Source organism: Dendropsophus ebraccatus, chromosome 14 (assembly GCF_027789765.1).
Source record: "Dendropsophus ebraccatus isolate aDenEbr1 chromosome 14, aDenEbr1.pat, whole genome shotgun sequence".
Classification (NCBI taxonomy): Eukaryota; Metazoa; Chordata; class Amphibia; order Anura; family Hylidae; genus Dendropsophus; species Dendropsophus ebraccatus.
The window spans coordinates 24750987-24767678 of NC_091467.1; the positions used below are offsets into that span (position 1 = coordinate 24750987).

Here is a 16692-nt window from a genome sequence, read left to right on the forward strand (position 1 = left end):
GTATAACAAAATGCTATTATTTAACATTTAAAAAAATATATACTGCTCTCACAAATTCAGAAATCATCCAAGATGGTTAATACCATCTTAATCTGTCTATTGTGTAACTTTGCCTTTGTTACTTGGTTACTATTGTTTTCTATACATTTGTCGGTATTATGCAGTTTGTTGGAGATTCCACAACGGTTGCATCCAGCATCCAGGATAGATTATTGGTTGTTCAGCAAAACCATTCTCATTATTGATTTAATTGCATTAGGCAGAGATCCAGGAACAACAGCTGAACATGAATTTCTGTTTTCTACGATACGTCTCATGACAAAAGAAGATAACACCCAGATGCTATGTAGATAATGATTGTCCGTCAACTCGGGAGAAAAATGTGTTAAAAGAAAATTGGCAGATGCAAAGAGACTCCAATTAAACGGTGACACCCAAGGAATATTTGGTATAAAAGGAAGGACTACACCGATACATCATCTGTGGTCCTGTCTCAGATCCAGCTGTGGAATCATCTTGGTAGAACCTTCTTGTAGGATTACTCATCATCACCATGAGTGTTAGGCAGGGATCTGGATCTAGCTCAATGAAAACATCAAGTGTTAGGATATCTTCAGGACATGGCTCTGGTGGAAGTTATGGTGGTGGTAGAACTTCTGGAAGCTACGTGGGAAGCCTAAGGGGTGGAAGCGTGAGCTCTGGTTTTGGTGGTGGCCATATGGTTGGATCTGGCTTTAGCAGTGGGTCTGCCATTGGGGGTAGTTGTGGCATTGGTGGTGCTGGTTTCAGTGGTGGTTCTGCATACGGCATGGGGTCTGGATTTGGTGGTGGCTCTGGATTTGGAGCTGGCGCTGGATTTGGTGGTGGTGCCGGATTTGGAGGTGGTGCCGGATTTGGTGGTGGTGGAGCCGGATTTGGAGGAGGAGCAGGTTTTGGAGGTTCTGGTTTTGGGGGTGGTCAAGGAGCAGGCTTTGGATATGGAGGAGACCAAGGTCTTCTCTCCATCAATGAGAAGCATACTATGCAGAACCTGAATGATCGCTTGGCCTCATACCTTGATAAGGTGCGATCTTTGGAGGAGGCCAATGCTGATCTGGAGAGAAAAATCCGTCATTGGTATGAAACCCATGGTCCTAAACCAGCCCAGGACTACAGCCAATACTATAAAACTATTGAAGAGCTGCAAAAAAAGGTGAGAAATGTTATAATAGTGAAAGAAAAAGAAAAGAAATGGCCATGTCTCTAGAACCTATAGCAAATAGGATGTTGTAATTGCTGCAAGTTGATGGAAAATGTTACTTACAGTCTATCTATCTGTCTCTATCTATCTATCTATCTATCTATCTCCTATCTATCTATCTATCTATCTATCTATCTATCTATCTATCTATCTATCTCCTATCTATCTATCTATCTATCTGTTTATCATCTATCTATCTATCTATCTATCTATTAAAATGTCTACATTTTACATAATTTGGGCCAAATAAACACTGGATTATCAAATATTCAGCATTTTCAGATGGTCATAAAAGTACACAATTTTCAATAAGATAAATCTGCTTGCTGGTCCTCTCTGCTCAGTATATTGTTTCTGTCCTAGGTAGTGGATGACTATATATATAGCAGTCCTGACTCCAACCTATCTCTATATCTCTCTATCTATCTATCTCTCTATCTATCTCATATATTTCTCTCTTTCTATCTGCATATCTCTCAATACCAATTTATATTGTACAATATCGCATGTGGCTACAGAGATGAGCGCGAGAGGGCAGCATCTTACTACTTATGTCAGATCATCTGGAATAGGTTTCCTTCTCTTACTCATAACACAGACAACCCCTGTCTTGCACGGGATCATAGTATAGACTTGCCACGGATTAATAACATATCTGGCAAAGACATGCAAGTTAACCCCATACACTGGATACTAGAAATCATATTCAGAGCCAGCACTGAGATCTTTAGGTTTTTGTCTACATAAAAGTCCATGGACCTTGCCATCCCTCTGTTCCTGGATACTTCACCCATAATGCACTGGACCTATATACTATGTATATTATTTGTGTGTTCTTATGAGGTAAAGCTAAGAATTCACTTCTAAACTTTTTGTTTGGAAATTGAGATCCAAGATGCCTCCATCAACAATGGCCGTGTGGTCCTCCAGATTGACAATGCCCGACTGGCAGCAGATGACTTCAAGATCAAGTAAGATGGACAAGATGGTGACAACCTTTTCATATTTAATGCCCATAAGACAGCAATAAATGACAATTGATATCCTCACAGGTATGAGAATGAGCTGTTCATGCGCCAGTCAGTGGAAGCTGATATCAATGGTCTCAGGAGGCTTATGGATGACTTGACTCTTTCAAGAAGTGACCTGGAGTCTCAACTGGAGAACCTGAAAGCAGAATTGGCAGCTCTGAAGAAGAACCACGAGGAGGTAGATCACTGTTATACTAAATCTACATTATTAGAAGTATAACCCAAGGCCAAGAGACTGTAGCAGGTTACCGTCACTAGGAGGTGCTCTGTAATCGTATAACCTAAAACAACTCATATGTTTATCTGATTTTTTTTTAGGAAATGAGGGCTTTGAGGGCACAGGTCAAGGGAACCGTCAACGTGGACATGAATGCAGCTCCAGGAATTGACTTGCAGAAAGTGATTGGTGACATGAGAGATGAATATGAGTCACTCATATCCAAGAACCAAAGGGAACTTGAGTCTTGGTATCATGCAAAGGTAAGTTTCAACCATTATAATGTATCACCTATACCTTATATGGTATATATATTATATGTTTAATATCATTATTCTTCAGAGTGAAGAGCTGAACCATCAGTTGACCAAGGACTCCAGTGAATTCCAGACAACTACGACTGAAGTCACAGAGTTAAGACGTACTCTACAGAGCCTTGAGATTGACCTACAGTCCCAAATTAGTATGGTGAGTGACTCTCAATGTCTACTTAGGTTAAATCCATACTTTCTTACCAGCCACATCAGTCACAACATGACTATGGCTACAACTCACCAATGGCTAACGTCCATGCCTCAACCACACTGCAAAAGGATAGGTTAAGAGATATAAGACACATTGTATGTTATACATATGTTATAAGACCCAAAAATATTTTCATTCCAGAAAGCTGCTTTGGAAAGCTCCCTGGCCGAGACAGAGGGACGGTACTGCATGCAGCTGGCACAACTCCAGGAGCTCATCCAAAAAGTGGAATCAGAATTAGCAGATATCCGCTGCGAGATTGAGAGCCAAAGCCTGGAGTACAAGAACCTTCTGGATATCAAGTCTCGTCTGGAGCAAGAAATCAACACATATCGTAGCCTCCTGGATGGCCAGGGAACCCAGTAGGTTGAAAAGTAATCTGTATACGAGAGGATCGGAAAATAGTTGTTGCTTGGTTAAACATTTGGCTTGCAGCTATCCCATGTGTAATGATACCGTAAAACTATTGATAGAACATGTTGGGCTACTACAGTTGGGTTATAGCTTGCAAAAGGAACTTCTAGTATGGCCTTCATTCTGTATTGGGCCTTGATATGTGGGATGATTTAGGTATAGTTCATTTTGCTTCAGTGTTATCCTTCCCTATTCTACTAGTGAAGATAAGAGATATAGCTAGACTTTCTATAACCTTGGACACAGATTCAGTTCACTGCCCCTAGCTCCGTATGGTCAATCCAAGGTGTCTTGTGCCCCGACTTGGTTCTCAGCATATTCCTGGTTACCCCTCTGTAATAGGTGGAATCTATACAGAAATCTCTAAATAATTGAGTTGGTTAGGATTAGAAAAATATGGATGCTTTTTTCTAAAAACAGTGCCACCTCTGTTATATGTGGTCCTAAACTGCAATATTGCAAACAACACACAAAGAGGTGAGATGCTGTTTTTCCAAGAAATCAGCCATGTTTTACTAATACTGTACAATCCTTTTAAACCCAAGAGCCTAATAATGATAAAATGCAAATTACAGGGTAAATACTTTGATGCAAGTAACAAACCTATGTTTCTTCTCTTACAGAAGCTACTCTTCTTCCTCCTCCTCTAGTTATTCGACATCAGGCTCCAGCTCAGATAGACATGGTATGAATAGTCATTTTAGCTCTTGTCTTACGCCAGACCAGCCATGGTTCCAAGGAACTTAACTTAGATCACCATAGAAGTCAATGGTGATCTAAGTAATGAGTAAAACTGTTAAATATCATGGAGTCTGGGGCTGTTGTACAGTCATCTGATATTATATGAGGGTTGTGTTGTCAAGCTAGCCATTTCTTTGGCACCAGTCAGCTATTTGTTGGTGGTCTCTCGACTCTCCTCCAAGGAAAGATGTCTGGCAAGAGAAAGATAAGACATGTCGGATTTCAACAGCTTGATCTTTTTGTTCTTAGGAAGTTGCTGCCAGTGGTGTCTGGTATTAGCTTTTTACCCTCTCTCTATTAAGAACACATGCATGCTTGGCTGAGCAAATGCACGAGGGATTAGCCGAATACGTTTTTGACCGACAGCTATCTTATGTGTAGGCCTTCAGGCTATTGCTCCCTATGTCATTAGCTAAACCTGCTGGGATATTTCTTCAAGTTCACCTGGAGTCAACCTTATCATTGTTTATTAGACAACTATAAAGAGTTATCATGTTTATATGGGAGGGACTGAGGTTTAGCAGAACATCAATGGAGGACACATCTGATGCATTCCTACTCCACTAAAATAACAACGCAGGGTTTAAAGGCCTTGTGTTTCACAATGTTATCATACAACCACACAACCGCAGTCGGCGTCTTAGACCCTAGAGTTCCCAGCTGTGGAAATATAAAACCTGGAAGATAGACAGCATTAGATAGAACCATAGGATGATCTCCATAGAAATCTGTAGGGCCATGCTGTCCCTCCTTATGTCTTCAATTACACCAGGAGACATACAATTTTTCCCTACACCTTCTAGGGAAAAATATCTCCATAATATGGTGACATATGAAAGCGCTATATGATGACAGATAAAGGTATACAGCTTCATAATATGGAGCCATAGGGACAATGTATTTTATAGGTTCTGTGTCAGTATATGCATTATCAAAGGGAAAAAGTGTTTCCAGTATAGGCCTCCTTTGTCAAGATTCCTTTGTGTATAGCTTACTCTTTGTATACGTTATAGGCAAATAGCCATAATACAGCTTTATATAGAAGTTATTATACAACACCAATAGAAGTCTATGGGGTTATGCTGTATGAGGTGACTATCTGCCAAATCAGGCAGAATTGGGCAGATATTGCCCCGTGAAATAAAGACAACGATCAGCCGAGGAGCCAATCATCAGCTGATCATTGTCTTTTAACAAATCTTTGGCCGCGCATCGTTCCATGTAATAGCTGATGCGGCCAACAGCTGATGTGCTTACCTGTCCACGCGTCCCCAATATCTTCCTGACTGGTTTCTATGATCCCCGATTTCCGCAGTCACTTCTGATACTTCTAACCCAACTCTGCAGCCATAGGTTGCTCAGCCAATTGCTGGCTGTGGCTCTGTCCCGTCTCAGCCAGTGTTTGGCTGAGCAGCCTGTCCTGGCAGAGACAGATGGGGGAGTCTGGACAGGTAAGTACATTTTTATTATTTTACACTTTTAGGCTGGGTTCACACACAGTATATTTCAGGCAGTATTTGCTCAGTATTTTGCAACCTCAACCAGGAGTGGGTTGAAAACACAGAAAGGATCTGTTCACACAATGATGAAATTGAGTGGATGGCCGCCATTTAATGGCAAATATTTGCTGTTATTTTAAAACAACGGCTGTTATATTGAAATAATGGCCGTTATTTACTGTTATATGGCGGCCATCCACTCAATTTCAACATTGTGTAAACAGATCCTTTCTGTGTTTTCAATCCACTCCTGGTTTTGGTTGCAATATGAGGACCACAATACTGACTGAAATATACTGTGTGTGAACCCAGCCTTAAAGTGATACTGTCACCCCCTTTACTCTCGCTTCATTGGTTAACAGTGTAGACTAGGCGGGGCTTCTCGACTGTTGGACCCCATCACCTGGCTTGGGAGAGCGCCCAACTGTCTTGAAGCCCCGCCTAAGTGACCATGTCCACTGATGAAATTAAGTGATTTTAGAGCAGAAAGAGGACACAGACAAGTTTTATGCAGGATTACATGAAACGTGCAGCATCTAAGCTTGTGAATGATAGGGAGAACAAGGTTCATGCTTTGCAGAACAACCATATTGTGAAGTTTGCTTCTGCGTATAGCTTTTTCTTTATCAAGATAGGGGAACAGTCAAAAGACCTTATGATGTCTTTATACAAGAGTAGTACAAGGCCATAGTACACCAGTAGACATCTACAGTATCTGGCCATACAGTACAGCACCTCCTGAATATTTCCTCCTTTATCTTCTGCTGTATACAGGGCTGTATTAACAGCTGCTGCTGCCCTAGGCACTAAACCTGAAGACGCCCCATCTTCAAGCACCTATTGGCGATACCAGACCTGACCAATACCACCATAACCCCCACCCCCCTGGAAAAGACATCAGATTTACTGGCAAGTCTAAACAGGAGGAGGGAAACTAAAAAAATAAAAAAAAAGTTTTTTCTGTCCCCCTGCTCCCTGGTGCTGCCCCCCTGCAAGGTGCTGCCCTAGGCACCGGACCACGGGTGCCTAGTGGTAAATACGGCCCTGGCTGTACATACCTTTGCTTGGCTCCTGGGAACTTGATGATCCCACCAGTTTTTTTTTCTCTCTAGATTATTTCTAATCTTTTCTAATTACAACGTTGCAGTGGTTCAAGTAACAATTACATGTCTTATTCTGTTCCTGGGCTTGGTGATAAATAATGATCTAAAATTAGACCGATTAGGTATGAAGAAGCTAAACTTAAGGAAGCCTTGTTTTTTTTTTCTTTTTTTTTAACCATTCAGGTGGCTCCTACCATAGTGATGGAAGGGGAAGCAACGCCCGTGACCAGCATGTCCAATCCGGATACAGAAAATAAGAAGTTTCCACTTCTCATGCCTGCAATACTTCCGAGCTCTACTGTAGTTATATGAATGTTTCATTCTCTAATTCTACCAAGAAACTAAGGCTTGAGTTTAGAACCTAAAAGTTTTGTTTCCTCAAGATGACCTGATGCGGTAACCATCTTAAAAGGGTTGTTTGGTTTGGAAAACTCCTATAATAGAGGGGTTTCACCTCTAAAATAGAGATTGATTATAAAGAGTGTCTCTTGCCCTGGAGGACCTGTCCTGTCCTATATGACCCAAAGATCTTTTTGAGGAACCAAAAACATTATCAAGCCAAGCTTACACTGTCATCCACAGCTGTCTCCATAACTCAATACCACATTGTCTGTTCTTTCTCTCAATGGTTTGCCGCTATGTATACTTCTTTGAGCATGCAGGAGTCTTTTTGAAGTCTTTAATAAAGCTTTGCTATGTGAATATCATCCAATACTCCGATTAGTGCATTTATTGTGCCTCTGGATTTACCTCCTCGTCGTGGCTCAGGCAGTTTGCCAGTAATCTCATCCATCCCTTTGATGTTGTGTAACATAAATCTGTCAATGTGGGAACGGAGGAATCTTAAAGACCTTAAAGTGCCAAACCACGCCTATACCAATAAACCTCTATAAAGTACAAACTGAAGTTATACGTTTGGTTCGGACTTGATTGCAAATTGAAAAAACCAATGATATGGTACACCAGGGAATCAAGTCAGAACATGATGGTTACATTTATAGGACCATCTGCAATATCAATTATTATTGGGGCCAATTTCAGAAATCAAGCCGAGCGAGATTGCAATAGTTCTCCAGTTCCAGGTAGTAGTTAAAACTCATAAAAGCTCAATCTTTATTAGTTCATTTTAAAACTGGGAGGGCAATGTGCTAAATATAAGGTGCTGACACGTTTCGAACTCGGAGTTCGTAATGTATATGAGTTTCATTTGTATTTTTATTCATATAGCAGATAGCGTGTCCTGTTTTACTAAGGAAATGTTTTAAACCTGACAATTTTAGATGGTTTAATACCGACACATGGTGAGTGGTGACCCACGGCTCTATTTCAAACAAAGCACCCCCCCCCCCCCCCCCCCCGTGATCTCTTGCTTGCCCCCTATCCTGTAGATATTGTAGAGGACAAGTAGTTTTAATAGGAAAACCCCATTCTCAATTGCAATGTTTTGGGTATTATCTTATATTGGATTATGATGTTTTTTAACCATAGGGTGCAAAATATGGGCCGGTGAATTCCCACTGTCTCACCCTTATAGCCCCTTCTAGGCCAGGATAGAGCCATATACATTAAGATGCTTCAGCCATCACTTATCTGATGTGTTTGGTCATATTGGCAAGAGCTTAACCTAATCCGGTCTATTTAACAATTTAAGAGTGACCACCTTTAGTGTGTCTGTTACTTAGTTCATAGTCATAAACTCTATAACCTGACAAGATGACCTCACAACTTGATGGTTCAGACCATCTCTAGTGGGAGTCATGGCCATTCTACTTGATGCTCATGGAGAGTGAAGACTTGCCCTTTTAGTGTAGAACAGAAACTGTAGCACAAGTTGCTGAAAAAGTATTATTTGGTATAATAGAAAGGTGTCATAACACGCAAAGCATTGCAGCTTTCTGGTTATGGATTCATCTAGCCACTGACAGGTCAATGTGTCACTCGCTTATCCACTGACAGGAGGATCTACAATAGAAAACCATCAGAACTGGACCACGGATCAATAAAAGGTGACCTCGTCTTGTGTAATGAATCATGGTGAATCATGTTTTCTTTTTATATCATGTGAATGGATGGGTGCATTTTCATCACTTATCTGGGGAGGTGATGATACCAGGATCAGTGTCGGACTGGCCCACCAGAGGACCAAAGGGTCATCCGGTGGGCCCTCAGCTTTAGAACCTGCACTAACACTGACTGACATGTAGTTTCTCACTGGTTCTTAATTGGTGGGACCCCCAGGATAATTTCCTTTGGTGGGCCCCAGATACCCCAGTCCAACACTAACCAGGATGCACTATGGGCTGAAGACAAGCTGGAAGAAGCTGGGAGACCATGGGTCCTGGCATTATGTAGATGTTATTGTTATATTTACTACCTATCTATACTAATCATCTAATGACATTGCCTTCTTTCAGCAGGATACTGTTCCGGCCACTCTGCAAGAACTGTGCGGTAATGGTTAAACTTGACAAAGAGGTCAAGGTGGTGTCTCGGCCTCCAAATATCACCCATCTCTAATAGGATCCAGAATCTGTGGGATGTGCTGTAAAATAAGGCTAACCCATAGAGGCCCCACTTCATAACTTGCAGAATATAAAAGATCTCCAGAGATCTTGTCAAGTCCATTCCTCATGTTTCAGAGCTGCTTGGTCGGCACAAAGAAGGCCTACATGATACTAATTTTATAATATAGCTGGTCAGTGTATGTGCTGGTCAATGCACGATCAGAAGTAGGATAAGAAATAGTCAGAAACATATAGATTATAACTGAAACATTTACAAGGGGCTTATAGAAGCAGACACATATAATAGAATCTCAGCCAAGATGGAGAAACAATGGACAGCAGATAGTGTCCTCCTGAAGATCACATCTCGATGTCCCTTGAAGGGAGTAGATGTCATGTTCGTGTTTGTTATGATGTAGTAAAGATTTTATGGTAATGCACCTCGGGGGGTTTAGCATCATGATAGAACAGGTTGAACATTTTCTGGTACAATGGAATCTTTATAAACCAATTTAAAGCAAGTATGACCGGGTTATAGTTTACTCACTCCGCCTTCCATGTTAATCCTGAGTTTGTCTCCCTGGAGCACATTGAGTATACTCACAGAAATTGATAATCTGTATGACAAGATCACTGTCTTCACCTTTCCATAAAACGGTGGCAGGGGTGTAACCTGCCTATGGCAATACTTACACTGAGGAGTCACTGTTCCGTGACGACTATATAGAAAAAAGTTAAAATTCCCTCTGTGCACGCTACTACCTATTGCTATCCGCCTCCTGGTCCTGCATAGTTTGACGTTTCCTCCCGCCACAATCTGCAATTTCTTCCTCTGTTATTCACAATGATCACTGGCCTTCCCTTCTTGTCCAGTAGAGGTGGCCACTCGAACTACATGACCCAATAGCAGAAGCTACACCTGCTATAATGGTACTAGTGACACCTATGAACATGAATAATTTAGGTGTTCTAATACTGAAGGGTAAGGTCAGTTGCCTGGACCTGTTTCTCCCTTGCCCTCTCTCTATATATATATTTATCTGTATAATGTATTATCAAAGGAACCATTATATTGGACTGAGATCAAAGCAAATCTGTGTTGCCGGGCATCTCCCCCAAACTTCCGCTACCATCTGTAAGCTTTTCTAAACCCATGCCTGGTCCTAGGCCTATTTCTATTGTCTACTCATGCCCGTAATCATGAAAAAAACGTCTTTTATTCTAGTGGCGCAGTGTCAAAGGAGCATTGGTGCTCTAGGCCTATAGCGCCTCCCTCTCCACCTTCTTTGTCAGCACACCTCTGGGATGGATATTCATCTTCGGCAGGCCTCGACATGGATTCTCTAGGTCCCGCTCCTTTGACACCATGCTGCCAGAATAAAAAAAGTTTTTTTACCTGAAGACCGGCACCTGGAAACAAGGGAAGCCCAGGACCAGGCATGGATTGAGAAAAGCCAACAACAGTAGCAGTGATTTGGGGTAGTGTCCAGCGATACAGATTTACTTTAAAGGGGTTGTCCGAACAAATAAATTGTCAATGATTTATCAACTTTTAGGCTGCTCTTCACACCTCTTGGTAAATCTGGCAAGACCTGCGCCTGCTGCATGGTGGGCACAGAATCCACACCTTCTCTGGAGTATGTGTAGATTTATTACATGGTTTACAACTGTTTCCAGGAGTAAACCATGATAAATTGGGTGTCATGCCTCCTCCCCACCTTGCCACGCTCCCCCCTGCCCATCTGGAAAGTGGGGCTTACCATGTAAAAGGTAAGAATCTGTGCCTTTTCCGCCACTGATAAATAATAAAAAAACCATACTTGCCTTCCCCAATCCCCCAGTACATCCTCCCTAATGGTTCCTGGTCCTAGTCGAGTAGCTATTCCTGCCTTCGTTTCATCATGCAGGAAGTCGCCATAAGTGATGAGATTTTTTCACCCCTTGGGGGATGTTTGGGCCAACAACTAGGTATGGCTGGCTATCACAGATACCTTGGTTGTAGGTTTCTTTGCCTTTTCTTATAGAGTAGGATCGGAGCCCATTATGGAGGGTCTTCAGAATATGAGCTATCTCTCTGACACAGAACTTCATCCTTCTTCACAGTTATATTGTATATTATTACCTCCCTCTACCTCATATTATCCAGTAGCTCATTTGTACGGTAATTTACATCTCTCGGGTTATGTAAAGTTACCAGCTTACATACTGTCCTGTCTCTTCATGTAATCGCCCACAGCTCCCACTGGATATGTGATCAAACAATGGATCAGCTACACCTTCATGTTATGAATAAGGTGTCATTTTTGGCTACTAGTAATGGACACTCCCTACCCACAGCTCAGTATGAGTAATTCTATGAAGAGACTGGATTATATGATAGAATATGCTGATAGCACAGAAAATACACAGTATATCATGCCGCTGACAGCAACCTTCAATACAAATAAGGGCTTATACATAATTATGGACATTATTAACCATTTGCAAGATGGCATCCATAGAAATCTGTGCACCCATACTTCTTATCATTTACCGAGATACTTTCCTATAAAACCAATGCTTTGCAGAGTGCTTCCCCCAGCTCTATGTAACAATTGGTTGGGGTCTGAACACTCACACCTTAACCAATCAAAACTTTAGACGTGTCTCTGGGACATGTGAAAAGTTTTTTTTTTTTACTGACAGGGACTCTTTAAAACTTCTGGGCCACATGACAGATTCTGTAACTGGTCCCACACATATACTATGTTTTATTTATAATACTGATATCTTCTTATATCGCCTTTTGACCACATCTACCCCTGCACTCCCTAAAGCCAGGCTTAGACTGGCCCGCTGGAGAGTTGAGGAATTCCCAGGTGGGCCCTCCCCCCCTGATGGGCCCTGAGTTAGGGAGCAGAGTCAGTCCCCTTCCAGCATCTCTGCACACTTGTATTACTCACTGTGGGGCGCAGCTTAGGGGAGGCCTGCATGACTGGACTTTGGGGGGACAGAGAGAAGGAGGTAGAGTTTCAGTTAGGGGGCGGGGGGGTTATTAACATTAGAAGGGGAGGTGGGAGGGGTAGGGGGAAAGGGTGGGGGCTAAGGGATTGGGGGGCTAGGGGGTATGGCAGGTAGGGGATTGGGTGCTAGGTACGTTGCTAGGGGCGGGGGATGCAGTATTTAAGGGAAAAGGGGGTAGGGGAGGGCATAGCCAGTTTTACTGCCAGAGTGAAAGGAGCTAACAATCTTGTGTGTTACTGGCTTACCTGTCATGGAATCTGTGGAGGCCATTCTGGAGGATTTGAGGAGGGCGGCTGATGTGCGGGGGCCGCAGTGGCTGCACGATCACTTTCGTACCATGCTGCAGGGGTCTGAGGAGGTCACCGCTGGGCCTTCCTCACAGTCTCGCCGGCCGCGGAGGACCCGGCCTCCGGCGCGCCTTACCCCCGATGAGACCCCTCGGGCCAGACGCCGAGTAGGGAGCCCCTCTAGGGCCCCTCCGGTCCGGACCACGGGGAATTCAGCTGGCAGCCGTAGGTCCCGGACCGGGGGGAATCCCGCTGGTAGGCGTGGCCTGCAACGGGGGGGAGGAGTCCCCTCCCCTTCCTACTGTTGAGCCGGCGTTGGAGGCGGGACCAGGAACGGCTGACTCGCTGAGGTTTCCCGGTGGAGTCACATGATGGAGGACGCGGGCCGGCAGAGGGTGACGTCCGGCGCTGTGGTGACGTCAGTTCCGGCGCAAACCCGGAAGTTGAAGCCCGCCGAGAGTCGCGTAATCCGCTGGTGGCACCGTTTCCTGGGATCAGCGCAGACGGGTCTCATCCGGACCCAGGACCTTCGGCTGCTGGGTTCACAGCGCCCAGGCAGCCAGGTGAGTCACCCTCTTTACATGATGTGGCGGGCATGTCTGGGGGGAGCGTGCCTATGAGTGCGGGGGGAGCCGGAGGGAGCTTTGGGGATCTGGTACAAGGGTTGCGGCGCCTGTTAGAGGGGCTGGAGAGTCGGGTGACAGCTGAGGGTAGAGGGGGGAACGGAGCAGCGGTGATGTCGCCGGTGTCGGCTTGGGTAAACACAGGACAGACTGCCAGTGTGGGGGGCCCGGTTGGGGGAGCTGCGGGGTCAGAGGTTGCAGGGGTGTCTGGATCTGGTGTATCCATGTCGGTGCAAACGCAGGGGCCTTCTGCGGGTGGTGATGGGGAGGTGGTGCGGCTTGATGACGCTGCGAGAGCGGAAGTATACGTATGCTATGAGGGTCCCTTAGGTGCTCACCTGAAGCCGGAGGTGAAGGAGCAAATCTGGAAGGGCGAGTATGTGGAAATATTCTCGCTCCTTCCACTTGAGAAGTTCAATCTAGATAAGTCTAAAAAGATTGATGAGAAAACTGAGAAGGAGAAGAGGAGGTGCAAGCTGATTCCGCGAACGTTTGCCAATTGGTTGCAGGCGTTCGCGATTTTGGCGGGGGTGATTGGGGAGCGGGCGCCGGAGAACTGCTCGGCGCTGTTTTGCTATATGGATGCAATCGGTGAGGCGTACCGCGTGTATGGGGGGCAAGCCTGGCTGCAGTACGACGAGCAGTTCGGGCAGAGGAAGGCGGTGCGGCCCAGTATCCGATGGGATCACAAGGATATTGGGCTGTGGCTGCGGGTCACGGCTCAGGCTCTGTCTGGGTTTGGGGGGCAGTCCTTTCAGTCAGGCGCCGGGGGCTCCAGTCAGCCGGGGCACTCGGCGGCCGTACAATGAGGGCTGTGCTTCCAGTATAATGACAGAAACTGTAAGTTTGGAGCCAAATGTAAGTTCCGTCATGAATGTTCGGTGTGCGGGGGGGGGGGGGGACACGGAGCTGCGCGGTGTTTTCGGGGGGGTAGATCCCGGGCTGGGGGTGATGCTGCTGGAAAAGGGAGTGACGCCGGTGCGGGTGGACGCGATGGCTCCCTATCTAAGTAGGTACCCTGACAGGGAGGCGGCGCGGTTGTTAGAGTTGGGTTTTCGGGAAGGGTTTGTTATTCCGTCGGTGCCTTCGGCGAGGGCCGTGGGGCGGAGGAACCTGCGATCAGCTTTGGAGCATCCCACGGTGGTTGCAGAGAAGCTGGCTAAGGAAGTCGCTTTGGGCAGGATGGCGGGTCCTTTTTCATCACCGCCGGTTGGGGGGTTGCACGTTTCGCCGCTGGGGGTCGTGCCTAAGAAGGAGCCGAACAAGTTTCGGCTCATTCACCATCTGTCTTTTCCGCGGGGTGGTTCGGTGAACGACGGTATTGACCCGGACCTGTGTTCGGTGCACTATACTTCCTTCGATGAGGCGGTGCGGTGGGTCAAGGTTTTTGGGCCGGGCGCGCTGTTGGCCAAGACAGATATTGAATCGGTCTTCCGGCTGCTTCCCGTGCATGCGGACAGTTTGTTGGGGTGTTTTTGGGACGGGGGTATTACGTTGACCGATGCCTGCCTATGGGGTGCTCCCTGTCGTGCTCGTACTTTGAGGCGTTTAGCACATTCTTGGAGTGGGTGGTGCGAGACACGACAGGGTGCACCTCTGTCATCCATTACCTGGATGATTTTTTGTGTGTGGGGCCGGATGGGTCGAGGCAATGCGCCATGTTGTTGCATTCTCTGCATCGGGTAATGGAGCGCTTTGGTATTCCGTTGGCCCATGATAAGACTGAGGGACAAACTTCGTCCCTGAGTTTCTTGGGAATTGTGTTGGACACGGTCAGGATGGAATGCCGCCTGCCGGAGGAGAAGCTGGCCGACCTTAAGTCGGTTGTGGCACAGGTCAAAGGGGCTCGGAAGGTTAAGTTACGGGATCTGCAGTCGTTGTTGGGGAAGCTCAACTTCGCCTGCAGGATCATGCCCATGGGGCGGATTTTTTGCAGGCGCTTGGCTCAGGCCACGGCGGGGGTGAAGGCCCCCCATCACTTTGTGCGGTTGAAGGCCGAGTTGAGGGATGACCTGGAGGTCTGGTCTTCGTTCTTGGAATCGTTTAATGGGCGATCATTGATGCTGGGCCAAGTGATGGACGCGGCTGATTTTGAGCTGTTCACCGACGCTGCCGGGGGGGTCGGATTCGGGATATTCTGGCAAGGGCGATGGTGTGCGGAGTCCTGGCTGGCGGCTTGGAGAGAGGCGGAGCTTGTAAAAAATCTTGCTTTACTCGAGCTGTTCCCCATAGTTGTGGCCGTGGCCATGTGGGGGGACAGGTTCAGGGATCGTAAGGTGCGCTTCCACTGCGATAACTTGGGAGTGGTGACGGCGATCAATACTTTATCAGCATCCTCGCCCCCGGCGGTGCGGTTGGTTCAGTATTTGGTCCTTAGGTGCTTAGCTCTGAATGCTTGGGTGGTGGCGGTACATGTCCCGGGGGTTCAGAATTGCATAGCTGACGCCATTTCTCGTTCGCAGTGGCAGCGTTTTCGGGATTTGGCTCCGGAGGCGGTAGCGGAGGGAGAGCGGTGTCCGGCGGACCTTTGGGATCTTCCTTTCGGGAAGCGCAGCAGTTGATTCGGAGATCGCTGGCTCCTGACACCTGGGTGGCGTATCAAGCGGCATGGGAACACTGGGAATCGTGGAAGTTGAGTATGGGTCCGGAAGTAGGTGAGGAATTAGCGATCCTGTCATTGCTGGGGCACTGTAGCGAGAAGTGGTGGTTAGTTGCCCGGATTAATCGCCTGGTGGCGGGGGTTTCTTTTGGGTGCAAGGCACGGGGTCGCAGGAAGTCACTAAGACTTTCTTGGTGCGTCAGGCACTTAAGGGATTTCGGAAGGGCAGGAAGGTGGAGGATGGCCGGCGCCCTGTGTCGGACACAGAGGCTTCTCTGTTCCGCTTGGCCTTTTCTTTGGCCTTTTTCGGGGCGCTCCGGTTGGGGGAGCTGGTATCCCCTGCTGTTCGATTGCCTGGAGGGCTACAGGCCGAGGATGTGTATTTATATGGGGATCAGGTGGAGTTTTGGCTGCGACGCTCCAAAACGGATCAGGAAGGGAGGGGTAGGCGAGTGGTGTTGTTCGAAGTCCCTGGGTCGGGGGTTTGCCCGGTGCTGTGTTTACGGAGGTTTAGGGGTGGGGCTGTTGGGGAGCGGGGGCCGTTGCTGGTCCACGAGGATGGTACGTTTTTGTCTCGCTACCAGTTCATAGCGGTGTTGCGGAAGTGCCTCGGTTGCTTGGGATTGGAGGTGCGGTCTTACTGTGGCCATTCGTTTCGGATCGGTGCGGCTACGGAGGCGGCTCGACAAGGGTTAGGGGAGGAGGTGATTCAGCGTATCGGCAGGTGTGAATCCATCAGGTTCCGATCTTATGTGCGCCTGTTGTGATTGTGGTGGGCACTGGGTGAGTGGTGTGTTTGACCCCTAAAATCAGGGGGGGGGGGGGGGGTTGGTTAACTGTTGATTGCAGGCCTTTACTGTTTCTTTTGTTCTAGGTTGCCCCCCTTGCCTGGTATGGATTTTTGGG

General features: G+C 46.5%; 1 protein-coding gene across 1 annotated transcript; it reads left to right on the forward strand.

The window, feature by feature from the left end:
* The first annotated feature begins 470 nt into the window (after positions 1 to 470).
* LOC138772767 (keratin, type I cytoskeletal 19-like) lies at positions 471 to 7477 on the forward strand. Its single transcript, XM_069953404.1, has 8 exons — positions 471 to 1192; positions 2129 to 2211; positions 2293 to 2449; positions 2590 to 2751; positions 2831 to 2956; positions 3155 to 3375; positions 4051 to 4112; positions 6954 to 7477. Exons 1-8 carry the CDS (start codon positions 554 to 556, stop codon positions 7025 to 7027), a joined length of 1524 nt encoding a protein of 507 aa, XP_069809505.1. The 5' UTR covers positions 471 to 553; the 3' UTR covers positions 7028 to 7477.
* The last annotated feature ends 9215 nt before the right edge of the window (positions 7478 to 16692 follow it).

Coding starts and splice junctions, on each gene's coding strand:
- LOC138772767 (XM_069953404.1), top strand. CDS start 554: ATGAGTGTTAGGCAGGGATCTGGATCTAGCTCAATGAAAACATCAAGT. Junction 2,212..2,292: donor GCAGATGACTTCAAGATCAA/GTAAGATGGACA, acceptor ATATCCTCACAG/GTATGAGAATGAGCTGTTCA. Junction 2,450..2,589: donor TGAAGAAGAACCACGAGGAG/GTAGATCACTGT, acceptor ATTTTTTTTTAG/GAAATGAGGGCTTTGAGGGC.